Source organism: Toxoplasma gondii, chromosome VIII (genome assembly GCF_000006565.2).
Source record: "Toxoplasma gondii ME49 chromosome VIII, whole genome shotgun sequence".
NCBI classification, from domain to species: Eukaryota; Apicomplexa; class Conoidasida; order Eucoccidiorida; family Sarcocystidae; genus Toxoplasma; species Toxoplasma gondii.
The window spans coordinates 662669-684794 of record NC_031476.1 but is presented as its reverse complement, the minus strand read 5'-3'; the positions used below and the strand labels follow the sequence as shown (position 1 = coordinate 684794).

The window sequence follows — 22126 nt, the reverse complement described above, 5'->3', positions numbered from 1 at the left end:
ACTCGGAACACGTTCCAGAAATCGCCGGCTGTGCGCACGACCGGGGTTTGGCTGAGACAGTTGCTCTGCTAACCTCGTTCGCTCACTTGCTTTCGCACGCGGAATAACACGGACCCACACCTTCTGGGATCCGGAAAGCAGCGTAAAAAGCTCGCTGTCGCCCGGTTGCTATAGGAAACAGTATTACTTTGATCAGAAAGAGACAGATGCCTTCCGCACCGACCTACGGGGTCCCCGGGAAGACATCTTTCCGTAAGTGGTCTGGCACACAGAAGCGCCGTCACCTTCACACACGGAAGTGACGCGTCAAACGTCCTGGTTCCTGGACAGTGAAATATGGCGGCCTGGGGTCGACGGGGAGCCTTCCTCACACGGAGACACAAGTCAACCTTCAGGAGGTACATTGAAGGTGGGTCGCCTGCTTTTGAAATACCTCTTTTGGCATTTTCACTGTTGCGCGTGGGGACATTACAACACGTCGCAATATTGTAAGTCTCGCTTCCACTTTCGTAAGTAGACTTACTCAAAAGCTCATTCAGATAGAAGACGCACTGGTGGGAAATACAGTGGTACATGCAAGGCATTCGAGCTATTTGAACGAGTTGCAGCAGGAGCTTGAATGGGTGTCCCAGTGTTGTGTCTGGAGGAGCTCAGACAACTCGCCATTGGAAGCGAAAATTGCTGAGAACTGACAGCCTCTGGGAAATGCCGACAGCAGACAGCCTTACTAAATTGGGCGTTTATCAGTGGGTGCCTAGAAGGTGTCCGGGTCTTCAGCAGAGCCGGTTTTGTGTTGGGTACCCAGCGACGTGATGCTGTCGGAAAGTAGGCACGATGCGCAACAGTTAACTGAACGCAGCTGAATCTGAGCCTTTCTTCCATGATTAGGTGGGTGCAGCTGGCACAGGCATGAAGCGTAACAGCAAGCAAAAGGAAGCTGATTCTGAGCAATTCTTCCACGACTGGGTAAGTGTAATTGTCCGCATGTGTGCAGCTCCGACTTGTCAAGTAGCATTCCAAAACCAGCAGTCCAGTAGGTTCACTCTGACGATCGTTAACGGTTCCTTCCAACAATATGCCGCAGGTGATGGTGCTGATAGAGTAGCCTACAGGGGGACGATACACCGCGTTGGTGATGTGAATGCAGACAACGGACTTCATGGGAAACTTTATGCATGTCGGATGTTCTTTTGTGGTGGGTGGCGTTCATCTTTATCATTCTGGAGGAACGCAGTGCGAGACGGTGAAATATTTGTTCTACAACTTCGTTGCGGGATCTGGCTGTGGATCCAACTAATAGTTGCTCTGAGTAGGTAGTGGTGAAATCATTAGGAATCCACTGCTGACCGAGATATTACAAAAAGGCCCCCAAATTACGAATGTCTCTTGGTCGGCTTCAACTCTGTCTGACGCAGTCAAGCCTTCTGCTGGAAGTGGTCCGAAACAATAACCAACTGCGACCGCATCGTCTGGCCAGCGAGAACATCCACAAAGGCCACTACCGGCTACCAGCAGTGTCCAGCCGGATGAAATGGAGAAAAAAGACTGCTCGGTGCCTTGCCATCTCCTGACTTGAAAGGAGTAAATCACGGGTCTAGCTCGACCTTGACTGTTTCCGCCTTAGTGTTCGTTTTTCCTCGTAGACCAGTTATGTACTTCTTTGTTCGGATGGTACTCGTGCCCTTGCTCTTCATTGTGTTCTGTTCTTTTTCTTTGAGCGGGTAGACCTGTGTCTCCTGTTCCATACGGCAGTGCGAGCTTTTCGTCTGTGAGCTCCTTGTTGTCCTGTTGAGAATATCAGCTACTTTTAGGGCTCTGCGCCTCAACTCCCATTCGTTCCAGTGGTACGACGTGTCTCTCTCAAGCGTTTCGAAATGTACTGGAGTCATAACCGCAGCGTCGGCATTCCGAGGCTCGTGAAGCAAAAGGAACAGCTGGTCGGCTGTGGCAGTGTCTTTACCAAAACGTGGTGTTTCTTGCTTCAGACGTGTGGCGATATTTCGCTGGAGCTTGAGGATATTCCGCAGGCTGGACCTGATTCATAAGAGATCACCCGTGCATACCGGAGTCGCAGGTTTTTCGAGAGAACGACGCGATTTGCCAAAAATGAAAGGCGATGGACTATCCCCTGTCATCGGCCAGACGTTTTTATCCATGATCCTGCTTGTGTCCATGGCTCATCCTCTACAGGTGCCCCTTCGTTAAGCATCACGGTAGCCAGACCACTCGTAGAATGTTTCATTTGAACACATGTATGTATGTACATATATATATATATATGATCCCACGTCGTTAAGTGAGGCCTCAACCTTTCCATACGAAAGACGAGGAAGTAAAGCCACTGTGGATGACAAGACTCTCAACAAGCACACGTGGTCCCTAGTTGTCGACTGTGGATGTGGCATGATCGAAGATTTGCCGAGGGCAAATCGTTTCTGTTGTTGCGGTGGAGGGTCTTGTTGCAACAGTGTATACCATCGCCTCCTTATTGGAAACTCACCTAAGTGGTGTGGAATGATACGAATGTCTAATACCTCTACCGACTCCAGAACCGAATGCAAGAGGGCAAGAGAACAGCATGTTGCTCAATCAAGGACGGCAGATCCGAAGGCTATCACAAGACTTAATGTCCACGGTTTGCAACAGAAAGGCACCTCAGTCAAGGAATATTCCGGAGAGTGGACATAGTGTCTTTTCCCGTCACGCACAGGATGCCTCGAAGTTTTATCGAAGAGCGGAATGCTGGGATCACCAAGCCCTCCAACTCGCTCTTCAACAGAACAGCACGATTTCTGAGAGCGTCCCAGAGTACGGCGGATTCACTTCATTTCTTAGGAGCGAGGCATAGGAAAAGATTTTCGGGAGAACAAACTCAATACGCATGGACACAACATCTTTCTCCCCGAGGCCTACCATTTTCAAGAGCTCTCTAAAACAATTATCATAATAGATACTCGGCAGCGACTGAATGAAGAATTATTTAACGGTAGCTACCGAAAAAATATTCTTACCTCGGGTACAGACGATCGAGATTCAGAAGATGAATTAAGGCCGGCTGTCTTCTTATCTGTTGCCGTATATCTGACAGGAGACGATCTGGATGCTGCGCAAATTCTTTGGCGCCACGAAGCGTTGAGAACGCATAGGCGTCACCTCCGTAGCTGATTGCAGCTGGCGCATCCCATCGGACAGTAGAAAGAAGACACGGGAAGAGTGGATTTCTAGAGCAGTGACTCTCATCATGTTCATGCTGTATTTAGCTCTTTCAGAAATTGATTGAGTCGTGTTGCACAGTATCCACACACTCTTTGGACAGCAATAGCGATGGCGTGATCATGCATCCACACAAAAGGAGTAGATAGACTCGCTGAGTCATGGTGGAACGTACTTCTTGTACCAAAGTAACAATAAGCTCAATTCCACCGAGTCAGGAAAACAATCTCCCTCTGCTGGGCCCCGCCACCTCCTGATGAACAAAAGAGGGTGCCGATGGCGAGTCCTACAGTACCGTTGACAACCCGACGGGGTCGACTCCAAATCACTCGGTCATGAGACAGGTGTTGTCGCCCATGTTCACTCGTACAGACGCAACGTATCTCCACACTCATCTAGTTATTTGTCTATGTGACCTCGTGTGTGAATGTCAATATGACCGAATCCACCTGAATATCAGCGTGTATTGTCTTGTATTAGTTTAGGCAGGGCGCCAGAGTCGCGTTACCAATGGAACGATCCGCAGGGACAAGAGCGGCGTATTTGGCCAAGCACCACGCGCAGTTCCCACCCAACTCGAACTTGCCATCAAACTCTCTGGGAGGCTCTCCATCGGGTCGTTCTACTTCATTGTCATCTCTTTCCTTTTCTGCATTCTCCGCTGAACGAACTCCCCTGCATTCTTCTTGGTCACCTTGCCCCACAGAGGCAAAGATACCGTGGACGCGGCGACAGGCCGACTCGACGTTCGAGGCGACATCGAGCGTATGTTCACCAGCTAGGCTTGCCAGAAAGGCAACGAGGCAATTCAGAGAGCACAGCTTTTCGTTTTCTTGGAAGGCTTTGCGATAGGACACGGCTATGCGCGAGAACTTCGGGAAGACATCGTCGCGCGACGTGCACGGTTGACTGTTTAGTTCTTCTCCAACTCCCACTATTTCCGACATGCATTCGGAAACGGCTTCCTTTAGATGGTGCCTTGTATGAAGGAATGCCGTCAATAGTGCCCTCCTGTAGGCGTTAAGCTGCGTCATATAAATGTGCTGCGCCGAAATCAGAGCCAAATCCTGCTCAGCAGTTTCTGTAAACATGCACGGCAGACCCTCTTACTACACGAATGAGATGTTGGCGCCGGGCTTCTTCGCCTAGGTCATCGTCCTCTCGTCCACTGTGTCGACAGGGACCTTGATAGCAGACACTGTTTAGGCTGATCCGATGCGTTTTCAGTCCCAATTTTAATTCGTGGGCTACCACAGTCGTGGCATGCTAAATAGAGAGCTGAGACTTCCAAATTTTAGGCCGTGTTGCCAGTAATTCCTGTATATGAACTCTGCTCGCCCATTATCAAGCCACATCAGAAGTCAGTTAAGAACATTTCTGAGTAATTTGTCTTTTCTGACTGTTGTACACCACCATTTCACTATTTGTGACAATCTGTACAAAGATTCGCAGGTGTTGGTTGACAGTCAACGTATACACAGCAGAACGCGAAGACGCAACGTACAGGCGGAGAGCGACTACTCCGAAGTTAGTCAGTGAGATATCCCGGAAGCACTCTACTCCAGTTTTATCAGGGGTGGCAGTGAAAGAATTGAAGCAAGGCTGTTTTTCGTACATCAGACAGCACGCAAAGTAGTAAGCTCTTGCCTATGTCTTGTAACTGGCAAACTCTTTGCATGGCCGGCGGATGAGTCCGGAATTCCTTTAGTTCTTGTTATTGGTCGTCACTAGCGTTACTGCACATATTTAACTTTGGATAAACAAATTCATACCGCGGAGCCTCTTGTTCCGAGCTTGTAAGAAGTTCCTGTTGTCACATCTGACTAGCATTCCTAGATGCGTCTACATGGCCTACCAGGGTATCCATCTTTGGCAATTCAAGTGTGAAGAAAAACGGTGTAATCATATGGAGCGCCTGGCTGCTGAGAACTCGAGCCGCACTTTATAACCAATGATAACCCATGAAGTGAATCCTTTTCGAGGCCATACACACCCTTCTGTCGCAGTGGTCTGCGATTTGTGATTACAGACTTCTTACCACTGCCTGCTTTTGCCAACAACACAGGAGAGTGTAGGAGGATTTTGACGAGCTCCTGAATCTGTTTTTCGCCTTCTTCAATTTCCTGCTCTATGGATAGAGGTAAGTCGGGGCTGTGCAATGTGAGAAGATTCTTCGGATCAGGCAGACAAAGGGCGGTGCCACCGCCAACCAGAGAATTGAAAATTCTGATTCCTAACACGATGCAACTAAGTTCTTCCAAGTGACGAAATCTCTCTCTAGGGGTCAAGCCGAACAGTGAGCGCAGCCCGGAGATGGGGAAGGCAGATTCCAACGCCGCCCTGGTGTCCTTCAGTGCCATTGAGTCGTCTCCCTCTTTGACCCATGGGGCACCGACATATCTGGTAAAGCAGAACTGAATAACCTTCTCATACAGTGCTTCCAATCGACCGACGTCCTTCAGTACCGTGTGAGAGAAGCTGACAATCTAAAGGCGAAAACCAGCGGCATGAGAAACCAGCCAAATATCAGTGATTTGTTCAGGGACAGCGGTGTCGGTAATTGTGTGTATTGTGATACCTGCATTCGGAAGTAATTCTAAAGAATAGATGGCATCCTGTCGGTGGCGGGCTGTCGAGTGCTCAGAAACAACAAGTACCAAAAACCGACTTTCTGCGAATGAGTTTCGCTGGTGTACAGCCCTTCCCTACAATTTCTGTCTCCCGCTGATCCCTTCTGCCCGTTCAATGTCACGCCAGTTTCAACTGAGAGGACTCAACAGCGTGTAACGCACTGTAATATTGTGGTCATGTGCGCACTTTTTTGAAGTCGAGAGCATACCTCATCAGCGATATCCTTCGCAATGCCAGAGTCTTGGCCTTGCAGCCGCCTTTCTTCTTCAAACAGGCGCGCTTCGTGAATTGCTTGAAGTTTCAAACAGGCCATCCCAGGGCCCACGTTTTGCTGAATTCGATCAGCCACCCTCAGTATGTCACCTTCATCGAGATCTTCTTTGGAAAGCAGTTTATCTATAAGGAAATCTTTTTCCTCACTACATGTTGTTGTACACAGGCAGTACGCTGCGTAAATGTCAGGTACGGGGTGCCCTGCTTGACGGCACGCATCAGTCACACGCCGAGTGGCGGCTGCTATTCGTAATTCCCACTGAGTGTTCGACATCGCTTGAAAGTCTTTTACACCGCGGGATATAAGTGGCGTTCAGTTCCACGGAACGAAGCGAAAAGCCCTATCGGGGATAACAGATTTTTCGAAGAAATCATGGCGACACATGCTTTACAGAACGAGGCAGCAGCTGCTCGTCTATCTCTACAGTGTACTGCCACGTCGAGTGTACACCAGCCTATACGAAAACACAGGCGTACTGGAGAAGCGGTCAACCAATTAGAGTAGCAAATGCCCCGGACTACAGCAAAAGACCGCCTAGGGACAGCAGAAACAGTCACCCAGCAACAGATGGAAGAGTGTGTCTCCGAAACACGTCGTGCGGTTGCGGAAGGATCGCACTGATCTCTGGTCCCTTTCGACGTTGAATATCAATATGTATGGGTGTTTCTACTTACAACGCGACTGACGGGACGGAGTTTTAAAAGAAAGATGGGAAAGCTCTAAAGCACCAGGAGCCTAATTTCCTTGAAAGGAACAAACACGTTCTCGTCGTTCTTGTGTTTACGCACGTCTCCGGTCGCTGTATTGGCCCCACAGAGAAAAGGGCTAATTGAAGGGCGATTATTGGTTAACCGGAACTTTGCTGCCGACACGCTGACTGTAGCTCCAACGAGGAAACGCTGCAGACGGCGCCGACAGGGTGGAAGAACCCGCTTCGACAGACTACATATTCTGTCATTCACTGTGCAGAAGCCCGCTCAAGGGTGGTTGTATCTCAGCTCATTGTGCTTCACGGGCCCACCGCACTCTCGGGGAAGACGCATCAACGTAACCGAGTCTCTGAAAGGTGGTGTGCCAGTAATTGGTCCACTTCACAACGAAATCCTTCACGTCACCTGTCCATCCTAATAAGAAAAAAACTCAAAATTCACTTCATGGACAAGCAAGAATGCACATGTGCAGCCAGGCGTCGCTCCAGTCTGGAACGCAGGTATATTTAATGTAGGCCCCCCTCAAAATGAGTGGCCCTTGCACTCGTTTCGATGTCAGACACCACCTTCTATGAAGTTACAGGCCTACATGAAGCATGTTTTATTAGAGTGCTGTAGCAGCAGGCTCCGTGAAGAGGTGGAGCCAAACTCCTTTTGAGCATAACTATATTAGGACATCCCTGTTTGCCAATCTACAGTGAAGCTCCCGTATTCGTCAGCCTCTGAGACCACGGCTGCACTGTCGTGGCATGCCTCTGAATACAGGATTGAACCAAGCTACTTCCACAGTCGTGTTTCAACAAGAGGTACTCGTGTTCGGGAAATCAATTGCACAGCATACCCCAAGGATTTTACAAGGCTTCCGCGCAGTGCTCTTATCTCTTCCGCCGGTGTACAGCTTTTTCCCCATAAAAAAAACTATTGTTACGCTTCTTCTACCTCCTGGTGTCATTCATTGTACGTCACATGAAAACATCGCTTTGGATCAGGTTTTAAGAGAGGGTCTGTACCACATACACCGTGAGATGAGAAGTCTTCTGGTTGCCTATCAGACGCTGACGCATGACTGGACACACCGTGTTTGCTGGTGTTGATTTTGGCTCATCTAAAACCGTTGGAATTAACGCTGAGACGAGTTCGAGAATGTATGTCTAAGGAAATTGCGAAAAGACTGAACCGCCCTCTAGTTAGTGGGAGCATGTTGCCTAGATGGTAAGACGGTCTACCATCTATGAGGCTGCATCTCAGCAAATATCAGGTGGCACATCCCCATGCGACAAGTCTCTGGTGTTTCAACACCGCCATCACGAAACTACACTCATATTAGAAATCCAGTGATAGGAAGTTTGGCAATCAGCCCCTGCTGAGATGTCACAGAGGAACCAAAGTTATGGCCTGCAACCCCTCACGGTAGACTGCCATCCAGTTCCAACACAACGCAATTTCACGTCCCCAAACATCTGGTGGAGATCTCAAACTCAAACAGCGGCCCCGAGTGCGCTCCATATAGACCGACGACATGCCATCTACAGCTGCTCGACAGCTCGCGCAGTATCTATTTCTACAGATGTCGGTGTCCCATCTGCAGAAACTACTAGACGCGCTCTGATCCAAACGCTAAGACAGAAAAAATGTCCTGGCTACTCTCCATCTCAAACCTGCTGCGTATCACCCTCAATGTCTCTGCAACTAGTGTCACAAGCGTCGTACGCTGCTCACTTTCACCGCACACCAGCGTCCCCACATAGCTGTGACACTGAAGAACATCCCTCACCAGATAACTGTGCGTCTACTCGCAAAAAGACAACTGCCGCGGGCACCTTGTGGACCACACAACCGCTCGCTCCGAGGCAGCCGGCAGCTAGAAATACTGATGGACAGCTTGAGACAACTAAGCAGAAAGGGCAGCTCCGCTTCTCTTTATGCCTCCTCTCGTGCGTGTCTTGTTTTAGTCAGTGGTGACGAGACCCAGCTCTCTCACAGAAGAACGCAACGTGCCAACGACACTGCCTACAATAGACCGGTGGCTGGTCCCTGCCATTTCGAACTGAGGGCCTCCACTACGACGTACAACGCAAACTTCGAGGGGAGCCATACCATCCACCTGAGTCGCAGCGTTTACAATGGCCATGTATTGGCCTGTCCCTGATGGCACACATACGCGAGGCATCTTTACAAATTCAAGGGCATACATGTACACGTATACTAGCAACCTCTAAAGATGCGAGACACCAAAGGAGTCAATTCGAGAGAGAATGAATGGCCAGAAGGACGCAGCTGTGTGTATCGCCTGGCGACCGCTGAGTCGATGCCCCCTCCACTCTAGGTATGCCTACATAGCACCTACCGAAAACTACACTATTCTGAACTCAAAACACCGCGGATGACATTTTTTCCCGTGCACGGACAGTCCCAGGAGTTCCGTGGAATCGTGTCCGAAGAACTAAAGAGACTTACCCAACACTGAATAGTAGACATTCGAATTACTACTGCGTCGATTTCTCTTGTTCACCAGAATACAGTGGCGGAGGAAGGGGTATCCGGTCAATTGGCTAGCCAAGTAGTCTCGGAGGTAAATCACTGCTCGTCTCTCCTCCGTCAGCGTCGGAGGCTTGACAGCAGCCTTTACACCTATTACCACAACTTCGTGAGCGGCCGCGTGCGGGGCACCCTCGACGCCCCAGTCAGTTACGTCAGCTGCTCGCAGACAGACGTAGCCATTTTGAATCAATTCTCCATCATATAACCCTAGGATAAGGAAGACGTTGGCATATTCTGGCTTTACAGTCCCCCCTCTCATGCGCAAGACCTTCCTGACGTGGGAGGCGACACCATGGCGACTTCGCCTCATGCGTTTCCCTTTCCAGGACCGAGGGACCTGCGGGGTACACGCCCCGGTGCCAAAGCCTGACGCCCGCGTCCCTGCTGTTGCCTCTTGGGTACCTAATTCTGGAGCCCCAGGTCCAGTCGGAGAGCGGCCTGAGCTTCTTCCACGATGGCTGTCCGACGGTAAAGCGGTACTTGGTACTGTTACGCGCTGGGTTCCCTCCGAAGTGTTCTCTTTTCTGCTCAGTCCCCGGAAGAGAGTCCCCACAGTGCGCAGTGTCGACTTGCTTTTTCTTTCAGTCGACATGATGCCACATTTACATCCATGCGGAAATCTCGACCTTTGCCCGGCGATGTGCCAAATATGCAAAGCACCTCAAGAGGACCGATATTACATCAAACTGTCTCCGAAAAGTTCACACAAGTAGCCCTTACAGATGAAGAGAAACTGGAGAAATCGAATCCCCTACGCCAGCTGTGAATGCGACCCTGCGTCGGATCACGCTCGAAAACACACAAGATGAAACCGCACCCGATAGGCAGCAAAACTGTGTCGATCGCGTACCTATATGCACACGAAATGTACAGATACATGTGCAAGTCCCGCACACATAAGTGTGCATGCACAAAAGTGAAAGTAGGACCGAAGCGTACGATTCGTGGTGCAAGTTACTCGACTCACAGCTGAGAATCACGTGAGAGTCGCATCTGCAGACAATGCAGCAACTGGGCAGATACACACTATACAAGCAAAAACGAGCGAGAGAGCTTAAAACCCCACAAGGACAGCCTTCACCCATTAAATGGGGAAAAAATTGTTACAGGGTTCAGATTTGTTGACAATGCAAAAACAATGGCTCCTTGTGGCCAACCTCCTCTGGGCGCACACGATAATTCCCTGACGGTGTTCCCCGTTACGTTTTCGTCAAACCCTGCAGATAGTACCAAGCGAAACTACCATAAGACAAGTGGAGAATGACACACCTTCGTCATTATTCATATCACCAAGATGGCAAAAGAATGACCTAAGGCTGTCGAGCACTTCTGCCAAGCATCCACCGCACAACCTCTTACCGATGAAGCCAGATCCACACATTCTCGCACTCCACCTGAGCAGAACCGCTTAAGACAACGTAGTAAAAGGGCTTACTGCATCGTGTCGCTTACAGAAGGAAATACTAACACGACCACAACCAAGCCATGGCTATTGCAGTGCCCTTGTACCACGAACTGTTTCCCTATTTCGAGAAGTATGCTGTAGGCGCAGCTTCGTAGTGGTCACTCTTCCAATACGCTGGCTGTGGGTAGTGAGACAGCGTCTTCGAAATGAAGAAGAAATGCCGAGAACCCTCGAAGTATGAGGCGTCCGCAGCGCTCTGTCGCAGCAGACGTTGTTGCTCTGATCACACCGTTACCTTACGTTGACCACGAAATGAACCTAGCCGATACCGCCCCCTTCGCAGAAAACAGCCTGAGTTCGAGAGAAAAGTTTTCTGAGCAGAGAACCTCAAAACTACTTACAAGATCCCCCAATGCCATGAAGAAAACGCGCTCAGTGCGCTATCCTGCCCGACACCAACGCTGTTCACAATCGCGACGTCCCAGAAGTTGACGCGTGGAAGGTGAGTTGCCTTTCCTCTAAACGTCAACCAGTCTTCCTAGAAAACAAGACATCCGAACAACGAAACTCAGTAGACGCCCCGGCCTGTGGAAAGAAGGCGACGCGGCGAACGAGGAAAAGGGGAGACCAAATTGCGATAGGGTGGGTGCGGAAAATGCTGAGTCACGACACGAGTTGCAGACTGGTTTTGGCACCCCAGAAAAGAAAACAAATTTGTACACAGAAGATACGGTAAAGAAGTAAAAAAACACACTCGGCAGTGTCGGTGAAAAACGTCATCGATGAACTCGGAAGCTGTAGACGGTAAAAACATACAGTCGCTTTCGGACACTCGCTGGCTTCGCTGGACGTCCTTATTCGGGCATAACCCGTTGTCGGAAGCGTAAAATGAACAGGATCACTTGCGTAAGCGAAATATCATTATGTTTCGCGTATAGCCGTAGGAGAGTGCGCCAACGATCTTTGTCATGAACTGGAGGATCCAAGATAAATCACCATCGGAAGAGCCACTGCGCCCGACCGGGCGTGCGTTTTCGACAAGAAGCTCTGTGGATTTTAAAAGAGGAGGTGGAAATCGTACGTGACTGTGGAAACAGCTTTTGTGTGTACCTTCATTAATCAGAGTTCTTTTAGGTATTGTCTCTTCTTGGAAATACCACGCTTTGTAGGCCGTCTATTTCCCAAGAGCTATTTAGACCCTCCCCCCCTGTTTCTACGCTTCGCCGATGAACCATGTACCACGTGTTACGAGGAAACGAGACAATCTCGATCATATATTTACATTTGTTGAGAAAACAGGTTTTGCATAGATCTAAATCATTGTGAGACAGCACGAATGACTCAGTACGAGTGGGGCTTTGCGGCACGACTGTACACTTACTGCAGTGTTCCCGAGCAAACGCCGCGGTATATTCAGTCTTCCAGAATTAGGCCTTGCACTTCATGGATGACGTGACCTGGTTTAGACTAGCGCGTTCTTTCTTCACGTTGTACCAATGTGTAGGGTTCTGGGCGATTGCTAGAGTCGATGATGCGCAAAGTGATTCCACATTGATAGAGGCGTTGAGAAGCTGGATTGCCCCTGTCGCGGTTGTGTCTGTCCAATGCCGGTCACTGATTGCTCGTATGCACGGATTTGTGGTCGCTGTGGCCCAGTTCATGCAGTAAACACTGAAGGACATCCTCTTGACGCAGTGGCACAGTCTCTTCTACAGACACGATCTGCACACCTCCCCCCACAGGTTACTGCTACTCAAAAATGTCCACAAAGCACTCGTCAGAGGCTGAGTCCTGCGGACGGGGGTGACATGGTCTCCAGAAGAATAAATGCTTGAGAGGTGGATGGTAGGTGCCAGGTGTCATTCGAGGAAGGCGCAAGGTCTGTGGGTCAATGCGAACGCAAGTCAGGGTGTGAGTGACCATGCCGACGACGTCCAGGGTGCAGCTCGAGGATGAAGACACACATCTGTAGCATTAAAACCGATATTTGCCCCCCTACCACAGGAAACCACGACTATGCTTGCCAAAATGAGGATGAAGCATGGTGCTGGCCATTCATCTTTACCGTCACCTTTCTGTATACACAAAGATGGCAGCCAAAGCTGGTGCAGTGTGGACCAGTACAAAGTAAACATTAGACTACCATTTGAGGCAATGCCCAACATTCGATGTGACATGAAAAATGTCCCTCTGTAGAACATGCTGCGGTTCAAAGATGTTTCTCCAGTGCAGACAAACAGCACTGACAGAAAACGATTTACGGCAGACATACACAAATACATTTGACTTCTTGTCGCTGGACAGACCACAACCAAAACCTTCCCGTTGGCAAGATGCACTTCCGGCCGAAGCTGTTTACGGCAGACTGCCCCGGAGGTTTGTACTTTTCATTGTAAATATTTATACGCTGTCTGCGTCGCCCTCCTGTTGCCGCGTTACGCTAAGCGTAAAAAAGAAGTTACAGTTCAACAGATGTCCTCATCTCAGCGTCCTTACTTTCTCGGTTGCTGCACCCCCGTTACCTGCTGTAGGGAACCGTCAAGCTTCGTGAGGTGCTTGTTGGGTTTGAACGTAAAATCGTAGTGGGTCGTTGTTCGCGACTTGAACTAACAGACGTATCACAACTGCGGTTTCAGATGACAAACAGGCATCCGCTTTTTCTGTGTGTGTGCTAAACGACAAATGGACAAACCCGCTGAAAAACGGCAACTTCTTATAGAGGTCGAGAGTACTGCTGTTAAGGTTCTGCTCGTGGCGGTAGTGGAGGCGTCAACATCACCTGTCGGTGCTAAAACCATTGCTTAAAGTAATGCTGCAGCTTATGGGTCCTCTAGTCGATTTGCATGAGATGCGGACTGTGTCGTTTTTCGGCATCTACCCTCTCTGTGTCGAGACGTTTCGATCATATGCCATTGAATATGCAAAAACCCTCCACTGCTAGGATTCTCGTTTTGACACAACGGCGGAAGCAGCAAAGGTGTTAGCCAAAAAGAGCAACACCCTGCCTGGCTGATTGCTAGACCAGTGTCTTCAGACTCTTGAGCCGCTCCTGATAGATGAATTACGTCTCCAAGGACTGTCGAGCATAGATGCTAGAGAGTGATGTAGAACTGGTTGTCGTGCCTTCTACGCCGTTCGGTGTTTGGCAAGGATGCTCTCAACGAACGTTGGATTATGGTGAAGAACACAGACACCATCCTTATACCCAGTCTACTCTTAACGATTCTAAATTATTTTCGGACTACCTAGCTCATTGCACGTGCAATGTGCTTTGACGTACACTTTTGGCATTGCTCAGCCAGGAACGCAGCTTCATGTGCATAAACCCGAGAAAACCGCGCTGTTGAGTTTACATGTGTTGTTTTTCTCTCATGCGATACCAAAACAACTGTTTCCCTTCCGATTACTTTACCACCAGCCGTCGGTACCTAGCTCTTTCGATGCGACCCCCCCACGTGGTTGATGAGAGCGGTCCAGCGACGCGAGAACAGCGACGCAGCAGCGAATCGTCGCACCCAAGCAGACTCAATGTCGGGCCACGAAAAGAACAACATTTTGTTCGTATATGGAGGAGAAGGCTAATGCACCAAACTACTGCGCCTTCTGGGGGCGTTAAGCTTACTCTTTGTGTCCAATTACGTGTCCGTACACGGTCTCGTACAACTTGGCGTCTTCACATGAGTCGTCGATGAATAAAGTAACATTGCGTGGTTTGGAGTGCTGACACAGTGATCTTCAAGTTTTGATGTGGATTGAGGTGACAGTGACAAAAGATCGCCCGGTCCAAACACAGTTTCGATAGCTGGTGGCGAAAAGGTATCTGCAGCTCGTCTGACAGCTGTTTCGTGCACGTAGCGTATTTATACATCAGTGATGCTCCAGATGGCACGATATACCGCAAACATTTGTGCCGTCTCTATTTGTAGCCTGGTATTGGTGGTGGCACTTTCTGTTGGTATTCTTCCAACGCCAGACTGGAAGGACCGGGTGAAGATGGGCGGCACTGAAAGCGGGCCTTTCGTTTTACAGGTCTGCGCTAGTGATCCCCTACTCCATGACCCGAAGGAACGAGAGTCTGGATCAGATTCGACCAGAGGGTATCACGGCGGAAGCTCCAGCGGAGGTAGCAGTAGCAGACAGGGTACGACGGTAAGAAGCGACGCGGGACTTTCGTCCCAGAGCAGTCAGTCTTCGGCGTCCACTAGCGCCAAGACTAGCGAAAATCACCGACAGGGGCCGGCGTTCCTGACATCGGTATTCCGAAAAGGTGAGACCCCTGCGCTGGACTGGGTACCCTACGGCACTCTGGAAGGCGCAAAATGGCACCCAGGGCAGCAAAAATCGAAGAGGCGCTCGTCTGCTACCACCAGCAGACGACAGGGAGCATCGGTAAGCACTCCCGCGTATATCCAAGTTACGTTGGATTTTCAGGAAGCCAGTGCATCAGCTGCCATATTTACCTTATTGCTAGCACACGGGGGCTGTGGACAAACGAGCGGTCGCTACCCCATTGCCTACTCTTAGGAGGCTGTGAATATTCGGCAGTCGTGCTGGTCGCTTAGCGATTGCGCCATAAAAAGAGTTACGTTACTTTGGTTTGTTTTTCTATGCATCTTCGACGGGAGTGTGGCTTCAGCATTCTGGGAATCCTGGACAACTGCCCGCGCCGCGTGGAGGCCTCCAGCCAACAACGACACTCAGCGGGACTGGTGGACAACCCAGGACTGACTCGACAGACGAGGGGGCTGCCGCGACGTCGGTAATCCCAAATCGTTCAGGGTATCCCCAGCCAGTACCGTATCTTATCCACCCTGTTGGATTTTTGAGTGGAGGTGAGTTAGGACACGAGATACTCAGGGAGGTGTTTGGCTGCTTGGAGACAAACCAAATCACACAGTGGCCAGTTAATCGCGCACACACGAGCCAGATGCGAGGTTCACGTTTTGGTCTGCGTTTGTGTACCATGCCAAGTAGTCGGAATGCGTCTTCTGGGTTGTAACAGCGAATGCGTGAGATCCATCTAAAAATGCTTCCGCTAGGGCGCTGAGGAGCTGTACAACGTTAGTTTCGCTTTGATGCGAGAACTGTCTGCAGATTATAGATCACTAGGGATGCTTGGTCTCGTCCCATCAGTTTATACCGCTACTTCGGTTCAGCACATGGTAGGCCAACCCGGCACAATAATCCCCCTCGTGCTATTGCCCGGAAAGCAAGAGCCGGAAGGACTAGTATCTACAGGAACTCTGTCTGATTCCTTAGTCTATGAGCCACTTGGGGTTGTGAATCTTGGGACCGAAATGCCGAATCAAGGTTCGACTTCACAGTCTGGCGCCGTGGCTAGCAGGAAACGACCAGCGGGTGGGGCCAATGGTCCGGACAAGAGGCGTCGTGTGGAACCAGCAGGACTCACAGAATCGCGTCTGCGGCCTGAACCCAGTAAGGACACTTTCCACAACCTGTTTTTGCCCCACGAAAGTGCTGCTGCTACAAACAGTGGAACAAAGGAACAAGTACATGTTTCACAACAGAACAGGGACGGTTCACCGTCCATGGTACTGCCGAGGCAACAGCCATGAGCGTGACGGCCTGTCCAGAGTTGCTGTGACGTCAGAGATCTAGGCATGAGTCGGTCAGGCGTAAGAAGTGCCTAAAACAAGTCTCTCTGCATGTAAAGTACCCCATGTTGTCTTTTTCACCAGCATCCTCGTCACACTTCCTTCAAGTGTGATTTAAAGGACGGAGTGCCTCGCAATCGTGACTGTTTTGGAGTCACATGGTAGACCAGGTGTAACCAGGAAAACGGGTTGACTGGGGAGCGTAATTTAGACTGATTTACGAATACTACGACGAGGGCGTCTGGATGCCGAGATGTGCATCCATTGTTTGTGTTCCTTTCGCAGATGGAGGGGCGGGGTGACGAAAGTTCCGCTTGATGCCGTTTCATGGCTGAGATGCAGCCAGGCACCATTGTAGGAGATGCAGCCAGGCACCATTGTAGGAGATGCAGCAACCTGGCGGGATGATCATAAGGTATCAGTTCGTGTTCGGCAGTTTCGGAAGGTCGTTTGGAGGGTCTAGACACGATAGACCAGTCATTTCTCAACGTTCAAAGCGAACTGCCACATGTGATTCGCTGCATCGTCGCATTATTATCAGTTTGGGCGGATTATGAACTGTTGCCATTTTACAGGCTTATCCTCACTCACGGAAAAAGGTTCAACAGCGTTTTCCACCAGGCCGCCGTCATCCCGCAGTGCTCTGGAAGGACTCACGCAGGAGACGGTAGAAATGCTGCTGGACACTCCATCATATCCCATATCGTCAGTGGTATCATCACGTAAGTGCCTGTCGTGGCGGACTTCCCGTACGAATGGATTGTCACAGGGGAGGGGACAGTCTAGCACCGGCAGGGCACCTTTGTCCTGACTAGGGAATTGCGTGTGGTGTTTGTGGTCGCGAAACTGTAACAACCAGCACCGCTGACAGAAGTGCCTGCTTCGAAGTACTCCCCTCACTCTCTACGTTACGCGGAATTCGATTCAGAGCCCGCGTCTGTTTACTCCTCGTGAGTACTATAATAACATGGTTTGTCAAGTGATGTAGATTGCAAGATCCTGCTCCAGTGACCGCAGAACTAACCTGCCTCAATGTCAGGAGCTTAGCAGACGGGCGAAGCAGGTAATGGGTCTGGCAACGATGTCGATGGACTCAGGCGTGACAGTTACAGTGGTTGCTCTTCTGGCGTATGGTGACTCTGTGTGGCCAGTCGGTGTCTCGCTGACATACAGAGCGTGCCTGAGTGACTAAGGTAGTGGCATCTCCGCAGTTTACTGTGAGAGTCGTCGCTTTGACTTCACAACCGGACGAGACATGGATTCGCGTGTGTTCGAGAAGGAAGAACCCGATAGTAGTTTCCCCCTTGTATGCTTGTTTCCAGCACCTCCAGCTAGAAAGTCATCCACCTCGTCATCCCAACATCTGGAAGCTCGACTCTCACAATCAAGAGGTCCTCCCAGGACGAGGCCTCCTTTCAACCCGTGGTCAACGAAGACTGGTCTTCTTGAGAGACGTGGGTGTCGCATGCCTGTCGTCAGTTCGCACTATGCATTTGAGTTCTCTCGCCACTCGTCCAACAAGATGCTGCCACCTTTTTGCCAAGAGACGCGTCTTCGGGCATGGGAACCCCGGGGAGCACTATCGCACTGAGAATAGTCTTACCGTGTCAAAATCCAGTGTCTACACTCCGGTCGTCAGGGTTGGGCATCGTTCTTGTTTTGTTGCTCAGCAAGGTGGCGAGGTTCTTTGTGCTGTGATGCGTGTTTGTGTTCTCTAGGAGGAGTGTCTGAGCTTCCACCGCTATACATCCCTCGTCCTCTCGCTTCAGGCTACAGGAATCCTGCGGACAGTCGAAAGCACTCCACAGTCACTCCTCAAACCAGTAGGTGGAGAAGTGATCTTCCAGATAGAGACAGCTGTAGCATTTCAGCTGTCGAAGCGTGCGTTCTAATGACCAGGATAATGGTGATCCATTTTTTGGTTGCCAGTCAGCAGGTGCTCACGAGCAGGGCTGTCGGCTGTGCAAAACATACAGGTGGAGGCATCTCCGTAGCCTACGTTGATAGTCGTCGCTTTGCCTTCACAACCGGACGAGACATGGATTCGCGTGTGTTCGAGAAGGAAGAACCCGAGAGTAGTTTCCCCCTTGTATGCTTGTTTCCAGCACCTCCAGCTAGAAAGTCATCCACCTCGTCATCCCAGCATCTGGAAGCTCGACTCTCACAATCAAGAGGTCCTCCCAGGACGAGGCCTCCTTTCAACCCGTGGTCAACGAAGACTGGTCTTCTTGAGAGACGTGGGTGTCGCATGCCTGTCGTCAGTTCGCACTATGCATTTGAGTTCTCTCGCCACTCGTCCAACAAGATGCTGCCACCTTTTTGCCAAGAGACGCGTCTTCGGGCATGGGAACCCCGGGGAGCACTATCGCACTGAGAATAGTCTTACCGTGTCAAAATCCAGTGTCTACACTCCGGTCGTCAGGGTTGGGCATCGTTCTTGTTTTGTTGCTCAGCAAGGTGGCGAGGTTCTTTGTGCTGTGATGCGTGTTTGTGTTCTCTAGGAGGAGTGTCTGAGCTTCCGCCGCTACGCATCGTTAAACCACCCACTAAGGGTAATTAACCCGTTTGTTTTAGGGGCAGCGAATGTGTGTTCAAAGTGCCCTATTGGTACTGGCAAAGCCAGTGGAATGACGGAGCGTGGATGATGATAGCTACGATTAGGCTGGTAGCCGACAGAGCTGGCGTCTATGTGGCACGTATGTTGTTCGCAGTGTTACACGGCGTCCTCATCCGTAATGCGTTCGACGCGCGTATGTCTGCACCGTCGGGGAAATAGTGAACTTTCATTTGGTGATACACATGTACATGCTGTTTTTGGGAGAATGCGGATTCGTTTGGCGATAGTACCCAGTCCAATACGAGTTGTGGAGTGGTCCGCATAGGTACCTGAATTTCAGCGCGAGCATACTGTTGACAAGTTTTCACGACTGTAAGGTATGTTTGTCACATTTGGTGACACTAGGGACTGTTCGCTGCACTTTTGACGGTACTGAATACTTTGTATAGATGCTCTGTCGCTTTTGCAACCACAAACGCCTTTTGCTGTCGCACTCGCCTCGGCAAGTCGAGACAACAGTGTGTATTTGACGTACACGCCTCGGCGAAGGGAACAGCCAGACCGAGTGCGACTGGGTTTGCGAATTCGCATGTTACGGTGTTTTTATGCGTTGTGAAAGCTCATTGCATGGTATCAAATACATCATACGAAATGGATGGTGCGAAGTACACGCGTTTTAGCTCTTTGCCACATGATGTCAAGTAGTTGTCTTCATTCCATGGACGTCCAAGGATCTGACTTTTTGCTCATCCACATCGGCCCACCCTTGCTGATACAATGAATCAACCCTTAATAAAAGACCAAGTGGGTCGTCGGCCGGCGGAGGTTGAATTAATCCATTCAGCTTCTATGACGGTTGGCTTTTTCTCCGGCATTGTACGGTTGTACTGCTCTAGTAACGCAGCACGGTGTTGCTTTATAACTGCTGTGCGCAGCATGTGTGAACGCTTGACGACGATGGCAAGTACTGTTGTACAAGAGGTTTATGAGCTGTGGAGTCGCTTTCCCTTGCCAGTAATCCTTGCCATCGTCCACTAACCACTGATGACACGACGGGTATCAGCGCAGTGTCTATATGTGCACATGTTCCACGTGTGGAATGCGTTGTTGGTGCAAATGTCATTCTGTAATGTTGTTTTTGTCGGAGTTTGGCGACCGTGGATCACGGCGTTGCCTGAGGCACCCGTAGACTAGTGGGAGCGGTGCGTTTCCCCTAACCTCGCCGTTAGCCAGAGAAATGGTCGTCGGCTTGTGAGAGCTTGTGTTGTCCCTCTATAAATACTTACAGCATGCTGTGAATATCTATATGTATATACGCGTGATGCGGAGAAGTTTAGGGAAACGGCTTTCCAGAGCCACTTTTCTTCCTTCGGCATTGTGTGTCAACAACGGCATTCAGTGGTGACAACTTTAAGTGTGACAAGACACTCTAAATCACAACAACGAATGCGATAGTAAAGTTTCTGAATCGACCATATCTATGCGAAGACTGAGTCGCTAAATGTCAATCAATGCGAATTTTCGGTTTTTTCATTCCATATCACATAAGCTACCCCTGAGCAAGTTGTGTGCTTTTGGTTGACTCTCGGACCACCTGCGTTATCGGGTCTGCTCCTGATTAACCGATGTCTCATCGCGTTTGATAATTGCAACGTTAATTCCCGCAGCAGGGGGACAACCACGTAATAGACCAGCGATTGACATGGAAAACAGTGTCTCAAGAAGAGGTGAAGATTTCTTGCAGGTCACCAAACTATATCTACCGTAAGGCGCCACATATGCACATTGTTTGCTACGGAAAAAGCTAGGCAATTGCACGTGTCGCTTCTGTCTCAGACATGCTTACGAATAGGCTTACCGAGGCCTTTGCTCAGCTCCAGGCACCTAGTTGAAATGTCTCGCGGCCTAGAGTCATCTCGTATGAATATTTGCAGCCGAATTCCTGATCGTGCGTGCGACACACCCGGGCAGCGCCCCTGAATTACATGCGTACTGAGAGGTCGGCTGCCCGCTGACCACTTCCACCAGAGGGGTAATGGGCACGCGTATCACTCCACCCGCACCGAAACTGTGCAGCAGCCTTAATGAACGTTGCCGCTTACCGCAGAGGACCAAGTCTGAAAACCGCCGTAAATGGCAAATTGTTTGTACAGTATGTGTTGGTAGCAAGTTCGTTCCATGTAAATATAAACTGAGGCGTCTCCGCTGGCTGCACACGTACGACAACGGGGCCCCCCAAAGTCGGGCCCGTTGGTAGTTCCGCGTTCTAACTGTTGTCGACTTCAGCAAACCACTCACATGTGGCTCCCGCAGAGACCTCAAGTGCCAGGGAAACGGAACAACCTAGTCTTGGAAGAAGCGTGTTGGTGCTTTCCGTACCCCATGTGACCTACCGCACCTGCCAAACCGAGAAGTATCGTTCCTAGGCACCTCTTTGTGTGGAAGTCGTGCGTTAAGTCGCGACTTGGGGGTTGCTCGTGTGACTCCGCAGCCTCAGTGGGGATCAGTGGAACTAGCGTGGCTTAGCGCCAGTGCGCGGGAGCAGAGGGGAAGATTTTCCTGGTTTGTTCCTGCTAGTGACGTCGCCCGGACACACACTTGCTCCTTACTTCTCCCTTTGATGCTTGTTGCCTCTTGATCCTTACTACTTGCCGTGTTTGCTATCGATGCGGCATCATCGGTTGTACGTCCCCCCCTCTGGTTTTCTTTGCGGTCGCGCGGTAGTTTGCATGTGTACCACACCGGCTAGGGCTGCGCGACCGCAAACCATCGCATGGACCGTCGTGTTTGCGGGGGCTGCTATACCCCGGGGTTTAGCGGCCAGTCTGAGCATCGGACCGTCCGTTCGTTGTGTGGTTTTGTCGGTGTCCTCACAGGAACCACTTGGCAAAATCCGCCAGTTTCGGCTTTCGCTGTAGGCGACTGTTCTGCTTCGCTGTCGCTGGGTTACCCGCGTGCCTAGAATTCGTTTCGTATTTTTGCCTGGCTATGGTGCGATTCCGTCGGCGCGACGAGCCTGGCCATAGAAATTAAAGCGTGGTTGGTTGGGCGGCAGCCAAAGAAGCGTCTTAGAGGCCGATTGCCCGGTCTCTCGATTTTTGCTTCGTTTCCGCCCAGGGAAACACCCAGTTTTGGGTCGATGACTTGGTGATGAATTTTATGAACTGCGAGAGGTGGTGC

General features: G+C 50.4%; 4 protein-coding genes across 4 annotated transcripts; 2 read left to right on the top strand and 2 right to left on the bottom strand.

Annotated features, from left to right (window-relative positions):
- Positions 1–206: 206 nt before the first annotated feature.
- TGME49_230205 (hypothetical protein) lies at positions 207–1571 on the top strand (the record flags this gene model as incomplete). The annotated part of the gene is made up of 4 exons (XM_018780250.1): positions 207–252; positions 396–409; positions 889–966; positions 1416–1571. 4 exons carry the CDS (start codon positions 207–209, stop codon positions 1569–1571), a joined length of 294 nt encoding a protein of 97 aa, XP_018636892.1.
- Positions 1572–1586: 15 nt separating this feature from the next.
- Positions 1587–6157, bottom strand: TGME49_230200 (hypothetical protein; the record flags this gene model as incomplete). The annotated part of the gene is made up of 5 exons (XM_018780249.1): positions 1587–2034; positions 3012–3171; positions 3722–4294; positions 5252–5699; positions 6053–6157. The coding sequence occupies 5 exons, from the start codon at positions 6155–6157 to the stop codon at positions 1587–1589; spliced, it is 1734 nt and encodes a 577-aa protein (XP_018636893.1).
- Positions 6158–8136: 1979 nt separating this feature from the next.
- On the bottom strand, positions 8137–11732 carry TGME49_230190 (hypothetical protein). The gene is made up of 2 exons (XM_002367899.1): positions 9286–11732; positions 8137–8973 (listed from the first exon to the last, which is right to left on the bottom strand). The coding sequence occupies exons 1-2, from the start codon at positions 9959–9961 to the stop codon at positions 8777–8779; spliced, it is 873 nt and encodes a 290-aa protein (XP_002367940.1). The 5' UTR covers positions 9962–11732; the 3' UTR covers positions 8137–8776.
- A 2588-nt stretch (positions 11733–14320) lies between these two features.
- TGME49_230180 (hypothetical protein) lies at positions 14321–20584 on the top strand. Its single transcript, XM_002367898.1, has 8 exons — positions 14321–15163; positions 15411–15606; positions 15869–16210; positions 16965–17111; positions 17712–17843; positions 18108–18212; positions 18495–18626; positions 18891–20584. The coding sequence occupies exons 1-8, from the start codon at positions 14648–14650 to the stop codon at positions 18947–18949; spliced, it is 1629 nt and encodes a 542-aa protein (XP_002367939.1). The 5' UTR covers positions 14321–14647; the 3' UTR covers positions 18950–20584.
- Positions 20585–22126: the final 1542 nt, after the last annotated feature.